Source organism: Rhinoraja longicauda, chromosome 12 (assembly GCF_053455715.1).
Source record: "Rhinoraja longicauda isolate Sanriku21f chromosome 12, sRhiLon1.1, whole genome shotgun sequence".
In the NCBI taxonomy this organism is placed as follows: Eukaryota; Metazoa; Chordata; class Chondrichthyes; order Rajiformes; family Arhynchobatidae; genus Rhinoraja; species Rhinoraja longicauda.
Genome location: NC_135964.1, coordinates 46842547 through 46857260, shown reverse-complemented (window position 1 = coordinate 46857260; position 14714 = coordinate 46842547). Strand labels below are relative to the sequence as shown.

The 14714-nt window shown below is 46.8% G+C and overlaps 1 protein-coding gene across 1 annotated transcript; it reads right to left on the bottom strand.

Annotated features, from left to right (window-relative positions):
- Positions 1 to 13588: 13588 nt before the first annotated feature.
- Positions 13589 to 14296, bottom strand: LOC144598598 (claudin-14-like). Its single transcript, XM_078408791.1, has one exon. It carries the CDS (start codon positions 14294 to 14296, stop codon positions 13589 to 13591), a length of 708 nt encoding a protein of 235 aa, XP_078264917.1.
- Positions 14297 to 14714: the final 418 nt, after the last annotated feature.

Genomic DNA, 14714 nt, shown 5'->3' with positions numbered 1-14714 from the left:
TGCTGGCTCGAAGGGCCAAATGGACCCATTTTCTATGTTTCTATGTTTCTACGCAGGCTTCGAGTAACCTTGCTGGCAATCAGTCGTTCGCCTCCCTAACCTTCCCTTGTTACGGAGTGGCGCCTTGTTAATATAATCAGAAACGAGAGGCTGGCGTGAGACTTTTCACGCTGCATGCATTTCCAAAGCACAGAGTGGTGTCCATTTGACCTGCACTTTGCATTGTTTGAAATCAATAAGCAGGAAGGTGGCATTCTATCCATCGTTGATAACTCCATGGTACATGTTTCTACCAGAATACATGCAAACCACCATCACAGGCGGCACAGTGGCGCAGCGGTAGAGTTTCTGGCATACTGCGTCAGACACCAGGGTTCGATCCTGACCAAGGGTGCTGTCGGCACGGAGTTTGTACGTTCTCCCCGTGACCGCGTGGGTTTTCTCTGGGATCTCCGGTTTCCTCCCACACTCCAAAGATGTACAGGTTTGTAGGGTAATTGGCTTGGTATAATTGTAAATTGTCCCTAGTGTGTGTAGGATAGTGTAAGTGTGCGGGGATCGCTGGGTGGCACAGACTCAGTGGGCCGAAGTAAGAACACACTTTACTTCGGTTAATGAAACATTCTGGTAAACAGCTTTAATTCCATAGGTGAAATGATTACGTTAAATGTGCCAATAGATCAAATATCACCATGCACTGTTGTTGCCCACAGGTGTAAATGGAGGATCGTTTAAAACAGCGCTGTAGAAATAACACCCCCCTTACCACCGCCATGTCAAAAGCCTCTTTCCCAGATACCCACCTTTCCATTTTGATGTTGGAGAAGTCATAGTGTCATAAAGTCTTACAGCGTGGAAACATGCCCTTTGGCCCAACTTGCTCACACTGGCCAACATGTTTCATAGGAACATAGAAACATGGAAAAATAGGTGCAGGAGTAGGCCATTCGGCCCTTCCAGCCAGCCACCGCCATTCATTGTGATCATGGCTGATCATCTAAAATCAGTACTCTGTTCCTGCTTTTTCCCCATATTCCTTGATTCCTTTAGCCCTAAGAGCTAAATCTAACTCTCTCATGAAAACATCCAGTGAATGGGCCTCCACTGCCTTGTGTGGCAGAGAATTCCACAGATTCGCAACTGTCTGGGTGAAAAAATGTTTCCTCATCTCAGTCCTAAATGGCCTATCCCTTAATCTTAAACTGTGACCCCTGGTTCTGGACTCCCCCAACATCGGGAACATTTTTTCCTGCATCTCGCCTGTCCAATCCTTTAAGAATTTTATATGTTTCTATAAGATCCCCTCTCATCCTAAATTCCAGTGAATACATGCCCAGTAGACCCATTCTTTCATCATATGTCAGTTCCGCCATCCGAGGAATTCACCTGGTGAACCTATGCTGCACTCCCTCAATAGCAAAAATGTCCTTCCTCAAATTAGGAGACCAAAATTGCGCACAATACTCCAGGTGCGGACTCACTGGGGCCCTGTACAACTGCAGTAGGACCTCTTTGTTACTAAACTCAAATTCTCTCGCAGGCCAACATGCCATTAGCTTTCTTCATTGCCTACTGTACCTGCATGCTTACTTTCGGTGAATGATGTACAAGCACACCCAGGTCTCGTTGCACTGCCCCTATTCCTAATCTGACACTATTCAGATAATAATCTGCCTTCCTGATCTTGCCACCAAAGTGGATAACCTCACATTCATCCACATTATACTGCATCTGCCATGCATCTGCCCATTCACCCAACCTATCCATGTCACCCTGCAGCCTCATAGCATTCTCATCGCAGCTCACACTGCCACCCAGCTTTGTTTTGCTTGGGCAGCTTTCAACCCAACTGAAGGTAGACACATAATGCTGGAGTAACTCAGCGGGTCAGGCAGCATCTCTGGAGAGAAGGAATGGGTGACGTTTCAGGTCAAGACCCTTCTTCAGTCTGAAGAAGGATCTTGACCCGGGACGTCACCCATTCCTTCTCTCCAGAGATGCTGCCTGACCCGCTGAGTTACTCCAGCATTTTGTGTCTACCCATCAAACCTGTCCTATCCAAGTACCTGTCTAAATGTTTCTTAAACATCGCGTTAGTACCCACCTCAATTACCTCCTCTGGCAACTCCTTCCGTACATCTACCACCCTATGTGTGAAAAAAAGTTACCCCTCAGATTCCTATTAAAATCTTGCCCCCCTCACCTTAAACCTATGTCGTCTGGATCTTGATTCCCCTACTCGGGGCAATAGACTCTGTGCGTCTACCCGATCTGTTCCTCTCAAGTTATTCAGGAAGAGCGGGGGGGGGGGCATTCTTGGCAACAGCTTGCAGTTTGAGGGGTGTGCGGGCAGGAGTGACCTTGCTACATACCGACATCATCAGTGTTCAATTAAAACCACTCGCTGCACCTTGGGACCCAAAGTAGTTGCAGGCATGCTCGGGTGTAAAACGTTGTAATAAAACATCATCAGAAGGCTGATTGAGGGCTCGCTAACCCGAACCATAAGCTGATAGATTGAGACCTTGGCCCCTGGTGTATTGTCAGCCTTGCAGACGGAGAATGGCGCAGACGTGACCCAGGTTTTGCAGGAGAGATTTGGACCCTGTAATTGCAGGAGCTGCGAACTTGGCTAACCTCATGGCCGGAGCTGTCACTTTGTGTTAGTGTGATTTGAAACACAGGTCAGCTAGTTAAGCCAAGCAATTGCTAATCCACCTTACGCTTCAGCGGAATAGTTGCAATTGCTGGACCATGGCTGTTTAACTAATCCCACTCCTTTATCCACTGACACACACTCTGCTGTTATCAGTCACAACACGGCTCTCCGATAAATCAACCGAATCATTTCATTAATTCCGACCCAACTTGGCAGAAAGTTGTGGAGGTTCAGGCCCTGTGTTTATTCACGGCGATTGTTCATGGGGAATGATTATGCCACCGTCATTTGATTAGGTTGTGATCGAGTCACAACTCTTAAGCATTTTGTTTGCAAATTGTAAATTGTAAAAACCTTTAAAAGGGGGAAGCAAGTGGATGTGGCGTATTTAGACTTCCAGAGGGCTTCATTAAAGTGCCCTACAAAAAGTTATTAAGCACAATGGGATCGGCATGGTGGCACAGCGGTCGAGTTGCTGTCTTACAGCGCCAGAGACCCGGGTTTGATCCTGGTCCTGGGGAGTTGAAGTGCTGGGGAGTTGAAATGCTGAGCCACCGGGAGATCAGGTTGGTTAAGGCGGACTGAGCAAAGGTGTTGAGCGAAATGATCGCCGAACCTGCGCTAGGGGGATCTCTGGCCAGTGCGGACCTGGTGGGCCGAAGGGTCTGTTTCCGCCCTTGTTTCTCTAAACTGAAGTACATGTCTGTACAGAGTTGGTACATTCTCCTGGTGCTCCGGTTTCCTCCCACACTCCAAAGACAGGTTTGTAGGTTGAGACTATTCTTCAGGGTCTCGACCTAAAACACCACCCATTCCTTCTTTCCAGAGATGCTGCCTGTCCTGCTGAGTTACTCCAGCATTTTGTGTCCATCTTCGGTTTAAACCAGCATCTGCAGTTCCTTCCTACAACATGTTTGTAGGTTAATTGGCTTTGGTAATAATTATAAATTGTCCCTAGTGTGTAGGATATTGTTAGTGTATGGGTAGGAAAAAAAACTGCAGATGCTGGTATAAATCGAAGGTAGACACAAAATGCTGGAGTAACTCAGCGGGTCAGGCAGCATCTCAGGAGAGAAGGAATGGGTGAAGTTTCAGGTCAAGACCCTTCTTCAGACTGATATCAGGGGAGCGGGCGGGACGAAGATAGGATGTAGTAGGAGGCATGAAGACTAGTGGGAGAACTGGGAAGGGGGAGGGGAAAGAGAGGGACAGAGGAACTATCTGAAGTTAAAGTCAATGTTCATACCGCTGGGGTATAAACTGCCCAAGCGAAATATGAGATGATGTTCCTCCAATTTGCACTGGGCTTCACTTTGACAATGGAGGAGGCCCTGGACAGAAAGGCCAGATTAGGAATGGGAGTGGGAGTTGAAGTGCTGAGGCACCGGGAGATCAGGTTGGTTAAGGCGGACTGAGCGAAGGTGTTGAGCGAAACGATCGCCGAGCCTACGCTAGGGGGATCGCTGGCCAGTGCGGACTTGGTGGGCCGAAGGATCTGTTTCCGCCCTGTTTCTCTAAACTGAAGTACTTAGTAAAGGGTGATCTTGAAAATGACAGGATTGGCACCAAAACCTTAATATCCGTCAGGGAAAAAATATATCTTACCTACTTACCAGGATGGGCTAGAAGTGAGTCCAGACCCACCTATGCCATTGCATCTTAAATGGTCTATGAAGTGGCCGATCAACTAACTCAGTTCAAGGGCAAGTAAGGTTGGCCAATAAATGCTAACCTTGCTCAGATCATGAAAAGTGAATAAATGTGGATTAACTGGATTCCAGAACTTTCCCTACTCCAAATATCAAGCTACCTGGTCTGTCCTTTCCTGTTCTATCTCTGACTCCAACACATTGAGTAGGAAGGAGCTGCAGATGCTTGTTTACACCAAAGATATCAAGAAGCCATTTGACAGGTGACCCGAAACGTCACCTATTCCTTTTTCCCCCAGAAACGCTGCCTAACCCGCTGAGTTACTCTAGATTTTTGTGTCTATCTGACATATTGAGGTTGCATTTGCTGCCTGCCAATCTTTGAGAACTATTTGATAATTTATGGAGCTTCAGAAGATGACAACCCGTGCATCTCTACCTCCTTAGACATGTCCTTCAAAATCTTGGGATCTGGTCACCTGGGGTCCTGGGGATTTACCAGCTTTCTGTTTCCTTAATTTCCCCGATGCTTTTTGTTTAAACCTTCGCCCCAGTGTGAACATTGTAAAAACTAGAGGACGTAGTTTTAAGGTGAGAGTGTCAAAGTTAAAAAGGATATATATGGGGTAGGTTTTTAGACAGAAAGTGTTGGGTGTATAGAATGTGCTATCGTGGGCTGGTGGTGAAGGCAAATGATTATGGCATTTGAGAGGCTTTTAGATAGGCACACGGATATGCAAGGGAATGAAGGGATGATCTGCAGGCAGAGAAATTTGGTTTACCTTGGCTTCATGCTTAGTATGGCCATTGTTGGCTGGAGGGCCTATTCCTGTGCTGTACTGTTCTCGGTTCTCGACCCGAAACGTCATCCATTCCTTCTCTCCAGAGATGCTGCCTGTCCCGCTGAGTTACTCCAGCTTTTTGTGCTTATCTTCTATTAAACAATAATTTCTTTCAGCTCCATATTCATGCCAGGCCCGTAGTTGTTGGCTATTTTTGTAAAGCCAAGACCCCAGTTGACCAGATCCCAAGGTTTATTGTAAAGCCAGACACAAAATATATATTTTTTAATCGCTGATGCTGGAAATCTAAAATAACAACAGAAAATGCAGGAAATACTCAGCGGTCAGGCCACATCTGTGGAAGAGAAACAGACTCTACACTTCAAGTTGGAGATCCTGCAGCAGAACCGAAGAAGGATCTTTGACCTGAACCATTATTCCTGCCTATTCCCACAGATGCAGCCTGACCCGTATATCCAACATTTTCTGTTTTAATTTTAGACAAAAAAAAACTTGTTTAATTTGTCTGCATTTTCCCTATTGCCCAACATACTTTCTCCTGTCTCACTGTGTATTAGGCGTAAACCCTGGTGACAACAGACCTCTGTATAATGGATTTCGGTTATAGCGGACCGAGGCTTCCGTTGCACTGCCCTCCTGGGTTACCCATCCCACTGGTGTCACGTGGCGTGAGCTTCTGGTTGCGTGAGCAGAGAGAGTGAGCAGCAGGAAGTCAGCGCGAGTACCAGGCGCGTCCCTGGCGCACCGCAAGTTCCCAACTTCTCAAGTTATAGGAGTAGAATTAGGCCACTCGGCCCATCGAGTCTACTCCTCCATTCATTCATGGCTGATCTCTGACTCCTAGTCCCATGTTCCTGCCTTCTTCCCATAACTCGTGACACCCGTTCTAATCACCGTGCGGGGCCGGGGGCTTTTCGGTTCTCCGGCCCGAGAATTTCATAGAAGGTAGGTGCATGAGTAGGCCATTTGGCCCTTCGAGCCAGCACCGCCTTTCAATATGATCATGGCTGATCATCCAGAATCAGTATCCTGTTTCTGCTTTTTCCCCATCTCCCTTGATTCTGTTAGCCCTAAGATCTATATTTCCACTTGTTTAACCCACCCCCTCAATGCCTCGTTTCTTCCCTCCCAACCTTAGGTTAAACTTTACCCCCTCTCTCTGTTATAGCAGACAATTGGCAATAACGGACACCAGCCCACCCACTACGGTCCGTTCTTCCGAGGGTTTTCTGTGTCTTTTGAAGAGTATACCTCTTATGTTTCCTGCCAGATTATTTTCTTATTCTGCTTTCCCTTACACTTATCAATTTCTCAGCCCTGAATTCTGAAAATACCCACATCCCCAGGCTTACTGATATTTTTTGGCACCATTTATCAGTCTTTTGCTTTGATCTAACACCATCTTTAACTTCTCAAGTTAACTGGGGCTGGAACACTTTTCCTGTTGAGTTGTTGTGCCTTGAAGGGATATGTATATTTGCTGCAAACTACGTATTAATTCTTAAGTGCATGTTTGCTGCCTTTGAACATCACATCCATTTACCCTGTTGAGTAGTTTGAGTATTTTCTCTCCCCCGAACTCTCTTGTAACATTTGCATACATTTGTTGGGCACCTGGGGACATTGCTGCTGATTTGGAACGACAGGCAGAGAGGTCTGATTTGCTGCAGATGGAGGTTTATCCTTTGTCTATACGTCATAGAGTCATACAGCATGGAAACAGGCCCATCAGGGCGGTCGAGTGGGGCAGTGGTAGAGTTGTTGCCTTACAGCGGCAGAGATCCGGGATCGATCCTGACTACGGGTGCTGAGTGTACAGAGTTTGTTCATTTTCTTTCTGACCACGTGGGTTTTCTCCGGGTGCTCCGGCTTCCTCCCACCCTTCAAATACCTACAGGTTTGTAGGTTAATTGGCTTCAGTAAAACTATAAACTATCCCTAGTGTGTAGGATAGTGCAACCTCTGTGGGCCGAAGGGCCTGTTTCCGCGCTGTATCTCTAACGTCTACAGTAAAGCCTTTGGCTCAACCTATCCACGCCGACCAAGATGCCCCATCTACACTAGTCCCACCAGCACATATCCTTCTAAACCTTTCCTATCCACGTACGTGTCAGTTGAATTCTGCTCCTAGATATTTTCCTTTGACTTTGGATGGAAATAAACAGTTTAGTTTATTGTCACGTGTACCGAGGTACAGTGAAAAACTTTTGTCCCGTGCTAACCAGTCAGCGGAAAGACGATACATGATTACAATCGAGCTGTCCACAGTGTATAGATACACAATAATGGGAATAAAGCTTTGTTCAGCACTGACAATGTGGACTGAAGAGCTTGATCCTGTGGTGTACTGTTCCACGTTTTATCTGGTCAAGCATTCTTCTTAAGTTTAATGTTATTACTGGAAGAAATGATACCCGTCTTCACGAACAAGAGGGAGCATTCCTGTCTAGTTTTTCCCAGCTATCTTGGCCTCCTAAGGGCGGCACAGTGGCGCAGCGGTAGAGTTGCTGCCTTACAGCGAATGCAGCGCCGGGGACCCGGATTCAATCCTGACTACGGGTGCTGTCTGTACGGAGTTTGTACGTTCACCCCGTGACCTGCGTGGGTTTTCTTCGAGATCTTCGGTTTCCTCCCACATCCAAAGACGTACAGGTTTGTAGGTAAATTGGCTCGGTAAATGTAAAAATTGTCCTTAGTGTGTGCAGGATAATTTCAGATTTAGACTAGAGATACAGCGCGGAAACAAGCCCTTTCGGCCCACCAGGTCCGCGCCGCCCAGCGATCCCTGCACACTACCACTATCCTATACCCACCAGGGACAATTATTACATTTTACCAAGCCAATTAACCTACATACCTGTACGTCTTTGGAGTGTGGGAGGAAACCGAAGATCTCGGAGAAAACCCACGCAGGTCCCGGGGAGAACGTACAAACTCCGTACAGACAGCACCTGTAGTCGGGATCGAACCCGGGTCTCCGGCGCTGCATTTGCTGTAAGGCAGCAACTCTACCACAGGCACCATGTTAATAAGCGGGGATCGCTGGGCGGCGCGGACCCGGTGGGCCAAAGGGCCTGTTTCCGTGCTGTATCTCTAAACTACCGCTGTGCTACCTATTGTACTCTACCAGAATAAGACCATGCTGACAAAATGGGGAACAGAATCTGTGACAAAGGAAAACAACATCATAAACATGATATGATCTGAAGCCATCTATATTCATTATTGTGACAGTTTAGCCAGTTACACGTTTTTTGTTCAATCTCCATTATGGACAATGTTGAGCTAGCCATCAGCAATTGATTTAAACAATAGCAGTTGAGTGGTGATATTGATTAATGGTAGCTAAAAGGCATTTGTGGTGTCAGTTTTAAGTGAAGCACATCTTCAATTTTAAGTGTTTTTCATTCACTTCCAATTTATCGCTCAATTAATCTGAAGCACTTTTCAATCAATTCCACTAATCTCCTTTAGAGTATAGAGGGAGTCATAAAGTGCACACCATATTAGCTTTTTAGAGATACAGCGCGGAAACAGGCCCTTTGGCCCACCGAGTCAGCACCGACCAGCGATCCCCGCAAGTTAACACCATCCTGGGGTCACTTTTCAATTTTACAGAGCCAATTAACTTACAAACCTGCATGTCTTTGGAGGATAAGGGGGAAGTCTTTTAGGACCGAGATGAGAAAACATTTCTTCACACAGAGAGTGGTGAGTCTGTGGAATTCTCTGCCACAGAAGGTAGTTGAGGCCAGTTCATTGGCTATATTTAAGAGGGAGTTAGATGTGGCCCTTGTGGCTAAAGGGATCAGGGGGTATGGAGAGAAGGCAGGTACAGGTTACTGAGCTGGATGATCAGCCATGATCATATTGAATGGCGGTGCAGGCTCGAAGGGCCGAATGGCCTACTCCTGCACCTATTTTCTATGTTTCTATGTTTCTATGAGTGTGGGAGGAAACTGGAGCACCCAGGGAAAACCCTCGCAGGTCACGAGGAGAACGTACACACTCCGATTAGACAGCACCCATGTTCAGGATCGAACCCGGGTCCCTGGCGCTGTAAGGCAGCAACTCTACTGCTGTGTCAGGGTCAGGGGGTATGGGGAGAAGGCAGGAACGGGGTACTGATTGAGAATGATCAGCCATGATCACATTGAATGGCGGTGCTGGCTCAAAGGGCCAAATAGCCTACTCCTGCACCTATTGTCTATTGTGCCACGGTGCCGCCCTGTCCGATACAGTTTGACACTCGTACTTACCTCCTTATCCTTTATCAAAGTAGCTATCTGGCAATAAGCAAGCACAGTGTATTGGGGTGCATATCTTTATAAATGACATGAGTTATGGGGTGCACTGGTTATCTCCACCCCTCACCTCCCCTCCTCCAAACTGACTCCATCCACTAATCCATTCCTCCTCATCTCGATCCTCCTATCCTGTGCCAACTCTTGTCCCACCCCGACATCATCTCTTCACACCGGCTACTCCCCCTCCACTCTCAGCCAGTGGAAAGGTCTCAAGCTGAAATGTCAACTGTCTATTTCCCTCCGCAGAAGCTGCCTGGTCCACTGAGTTCCCACAGCAGTAGTTGTTATTTGGGTAGACACAAGATGGAGTAACTCAGCAAGTCGGGCAGCATCTCTGGAGAAAAGGAATAGGTGACGTTTCGGGTCAGAACCCTTCTTCAGACTGAAAGTAGAGGTGGGGAAGGGGGAAATAAACTGGAAATGAGAAAAGGCCAGAACAAATCAGGGCCGGCAACAGATGACCTCAGGAAGGGTGGAGCCCACAATGGCCCATTGTTGGCTGGGGAAGGTGTGATAACAAGAGGGATACAAGGATGCAAACAGTGGAACTGGTAGGATGACTAATTCTGAGGTCACAGCCTCAGAATTTAAGGAGGTTCTTTTAGGAAGGAGATGAGGAGAAATTTCTTTATTCAGAGGGTGGCGAATCTGTGGAATTCTTTGCCACAGAAGGCTGTGGAGGCCACGTCAGTGGATATTTTTAAGGCAGAGATAGATTCTTGATGCCAGATAGATAGGTGCCAGAGGTTATAGGGAGAAGACAGGAGAATGGGTTTAGGAGGAAGAGATAGATCAGCCATGATTGAATGGTGGCATGGACTTGATGGGCCAAATGGCCTAATTCTATTCCTATCACTTATGACATCACTCGGGTGGGGGAGGGAGGGAATGCAGGAGTTACTTGAAATTAGAGAAATCAATGTTCATACCGTTGGGTTGTAAGCTACCCAAGCGAAATATGAGGTATTTAGAGAAATCATCGTTCATACCATTGACAATAGACAATAGACAATAGACAATAGGTGCAGGAGTAGGCCATTCAGCCCTTCGAGCCAGCACCGCCATTCAATGCGATCATGGCTGATCACTCTCAATCAGTACCCCGTTTTGGGTGAAAGGGTTTGTATAGTTTCATGTTATGTAATTGTTATGCTACGTTTCGTTTTTAAGAATGTTTGATTCTCAGAAGAAGTTATATTTAAGGAGAATGTCTGACGACACGAGCAACTAGTTACTTGACAAATGTGGCATTTCTAACATGGATAGGTGACGTTTGGGTCCAGACCCATCTTCAAACCTGAAACACCACCTATCCATGATCTCCAGAGTTGCCACCTGACTGTTGAGTTACTCCAGCACTCTGTGGCAAAAATAATAATATAGAGATAAATCATAGAAACATTGAAAATAGGTGCAGAAGTAGGCCATTCTGCCCTTCGAGCCAGCACCGCCATTGAATCTGATCATGGCTGATCAACCAAAGTCAGTACCCGGTTCCTGCTTTCTCCCCATATCCCTTGATTCCATGAGCCCTAAGAACCATATTTAACTCTCTCTTGAAAACATTCAATGAATTTGCCTCCACTGCTCTCTGGGTGAAAACGTTTCTCCTCATCTCAGTGCTAAATGGCCTACCCCTTATTTTTAAAAGTAAAAGTATTCTAAATCATGCTAGAAAAAGAAAAATATAGATTTGCCTGTAAATTTATCGCCTTTAATAATTCTTTATTATATACACAATGTTTAACTCCTGTAACTTTTGTCGTAATGAATCTACACTTATATACAACTTTCTTCCTTAAATTCATAAAGAATGACTATGTGAAGGATGTATAAAAAATACACCACAGACATGAATGTTATTTTCAGAGTCCAGAGGGGAGGAGGGGAGAGAGGAGGGGAGAGAGGAGGGGAGAGAGGAGGGGAGAGAGGAGGGGAGGGGGGGAGGAGGAGAGGGAGGGGTATGGAGGGAGAGGGGGGGGGCGGTGGGATGGGGAGGGAGGGGGGGAGGATAGGGGTGGGAGAGAGAGGGGAGGTGGAGTAGGGGGAGGGGGAGGAGGGGGAGGGGGAGGAGGGGGAGGAGGGGGAGGGGGAGGAGGGAGGAGGGAGAAGGGAGGGGGGAGAGGGCTGAGGAGATGGGGGTGGGGAGGGAGAGGGGAAAGGAGGAAGGAGGGAGGGGGTGGGGGGAGGGAGAGAGGGGGGGTGGAGGGAGGGGAGGGGAGGAGGGAGGGGGAGGGGAGGGGAGGGGAGGGGATGAGGGGGGAGGGGAGGGGGAAGCAGTGGGTGAAAGGGGGGAGGAGAGGGTGCTGCAGCAATGCAGGGGAGATTTGGGCCCAACGGGTCCATTTGGTCTAGTCTGTAGTATTATGAAAAGCAGCAACTTAGTTCAAATATACGTGCTCCAGGAATATGGGCCAGATATTCCTGTAGCTGCAAGGAAGGGAAAGGAAGCATTAGGTTATCCTGCTATACTGGTGTCTTGCCTTTGTGTGCTCTCCAATGTAGGGTTGTGACAGAACACTTGCAGGTATGGCATGGGCCGCACAGTGGGGCAGTGGTAGAGTTGCTGCCTGACAGCTCCAGAGACCCGGGTTCGATCTTGACTATGGGTGCTGTCTGTATGGAGTTTGTACGTTCTTCACGTGACCTGCGTGGGATTTCTCCAAGATCTTTGGTTTCCTCCTACACTCCAAAGACGTGCAGGTTTTTTAGGTAATTGGCTTGGTATAAATGCAAAATTGTCCCTAGTGTGTGTAGGATAGTGTTAATAATAATAATAATAATGCATTTTATTTATATAGCGCTTTTCTTATACTCAAAGACGCTTTACAGAGATTTTGAGAACATAGGGAAATGAATAAATAGATAAATAAGTAAATAAATAAATGAACAGAGAAAGGAGACAGAAGGTGAGGTGACCTTCAGTGGTTGAAGGCAGTACTGAACAGGTGAATGTGTGGGGATTGCTGGTCGGTGTGGACCCGATGGGCAGAAGGGCCTGTTTCTGCGCTGTATCTCTAAACTAAATTAAAGGTACATTTGTTGGTTTCTGCAGGAAAGACACAAAGTGCTGGAGTAACTTAGCGGTTCAGGCAGCATCCCTGGAGAACATGGATAGGTGACGTTTCGGGTCGGCACCCTTCTTCAGACAGATTCCACTGAGGGGGAGCAGTGAGAGAGGGTCTCACAGAAGACCCGTCAGAGAGAGGAGGAGAACTTCTTCAAAGTAGGAATACCTTGAGGAGATTTTTTCGTGGAGCGGTTAAAATGCAGAAACGACTAATTGCAAGGTTTACCAAGGAAAGACACAAAGTGCTGGAGTAACTCAGTGGATCAGGCAGCATCCCTAGATAACATGGATAGGTGATTTTTCGGGGTCGGGACCCTTCTTCAGCCTGATTGACTTGGTTAAATCTTGTAACTTTGAGTGTGACGGAATGCCTGGAGTTATGAGTTATTGAACTTCAAGCTCACGGAGATTCCCCAGAGTAGGGGAATCGAGGACCAGAGGACAGAGGTTCAAGGTGAAGGGGAAAAGATTTCATAAGGATCTGAGCGGTAACATTTTCATCAACTTTCCATTAAAAAAAAAAGAAATAAACCAAATCTTCTCATCTAATTTTTTAATCAAGCATTGTAGGTGCGTATTTTGTAAAAAAAAAAAAACCCCCTTCCAATGGCAAACTTTGCATTGATTTTTTACAGAATTCACCGTTCCGTTAACAAAATATACACGGACTCTAATACTGCATCCAGGATCTCTGTAGAGTAAAGTGGCACATTTCCAGAAATCTGGCACAAATAAGACATCAGTAATTATCAGCAATGGTCCATAGTGAACAATTATTTTCAAAGACCAAGTCAGATCACATATCAAACGCCAACATTGAACTCGTTAGCGGTGATCTACAATTCTACCATGTGGCCATGGCGATAGTGAAATGTGTTTTCAAAAAAGTTAGATGAATGAAAGTTTGCATGCTGCTCCCTTCCACAGCCAGTCAGTGAATTTCTCCTTCAAGTTAACTGGAACTCTCGTTGATCTCACTAATATATGAGGTGCATTACTTCTTGTAACTCTGAAGTGAAGATGCTTTTTGCAATCCCATGCAACTTCATTGCAATTCCATGCGACCTCGCTGCGCGATTTGCACTGAAGTCTCTCTTTACTCAGACATAGTCATGTAAACGGTAATCGCTGAGCGAGGCAGACGCCTGTGATGTGGAATAGTTGCCCTTACAAACGGAAGGCGGTCCGTGTCGAGGTGCAGTCTGCGTGAATGAGGCTCGGGGTTGGTAGGGTCCGCCATTGCCTTGCTGAGGACACGGAAGACACAGGAGAGTCCCACCAACGAGAGCCATGCCTGTCGATACAAAGCCAATGTACAGGGACTCCCCCATTTCGTATTTGGTGCCGGTTGGTAAGACTGGGTTGTAGAAATCACGGATGAGGTCATTAGTTGACCAGGACACCGGGATGAGACACACGATGCCGGCCAGAACGTAACAGGCTCCTCCTGAGATGGCGATGTGATCCTTGGCTGAGGTTCCCCTGCAGCACACCGTGCACTTCATACCCGCCACAGAAATGCACGTGGCCAGCGTGGAAAGCAAGCAGGAGATTACCATCAGGGCACGAGCGGCCTGGAGCTCCGTGGGCAGTGCCAGCTGCGATCGGTGGACCTGGCACTGGTAGATGCCCGTACTTTGCCAGACGCATTCCATCCAAAGTCCTTTCATGAACTCCGTGGCGGTGATAATATCAGCGCCCACGTGCGCCGTCCTACGCCAGTGCGGTAAAATGGTGGCAATCAATGTTCCGAAGAGACTGAGGAGGCCGAGAGAGAACCCAATGATCTGAATTGCCATGGTGGCCATTTTGGTCCAGGTTTCTCCCTGTATTCTTCCTTCTTGGATGGATGCAGCTGCAACACCACCTTTCCAGAGAGTTCTGCTGTCTTTCTTACGCGAGGAGCTGACGCCAACCTATTTACAATGAACAGTTTAATAAAATGTAAACAGTTTTCAAACATGGTCTTTCACAATTGGTGTAGGTGTACATCACAGAGTCATGGAGTCGTACAGCAGAGAGTTCCTGGTCGGAACGAGATGAAGCGATAAAGCAACAGTTAACTGCAAGCTTGGATTTAGTTTAGTTTAGTTTAATAATAATAATAATAATAATAATAATAATAATGCATTACATTTATATAGCGCTTTTCAAACACTCAAAGGCGCTTTACAGGGATTACTAGAACATAGAGAAGAAAATAAATAGATAAATAAGTAAACGAAC

What these genes read in the sequence shown, in the direction of transcription:
- LOC144598598 (XM_078408791.1), bottom strand. Translation starts at nt 14,296, where the DNA reads ATGGCCACCATGGCAATTCAGATCATTGGGTTCTCTCTCGGCCTCCTC.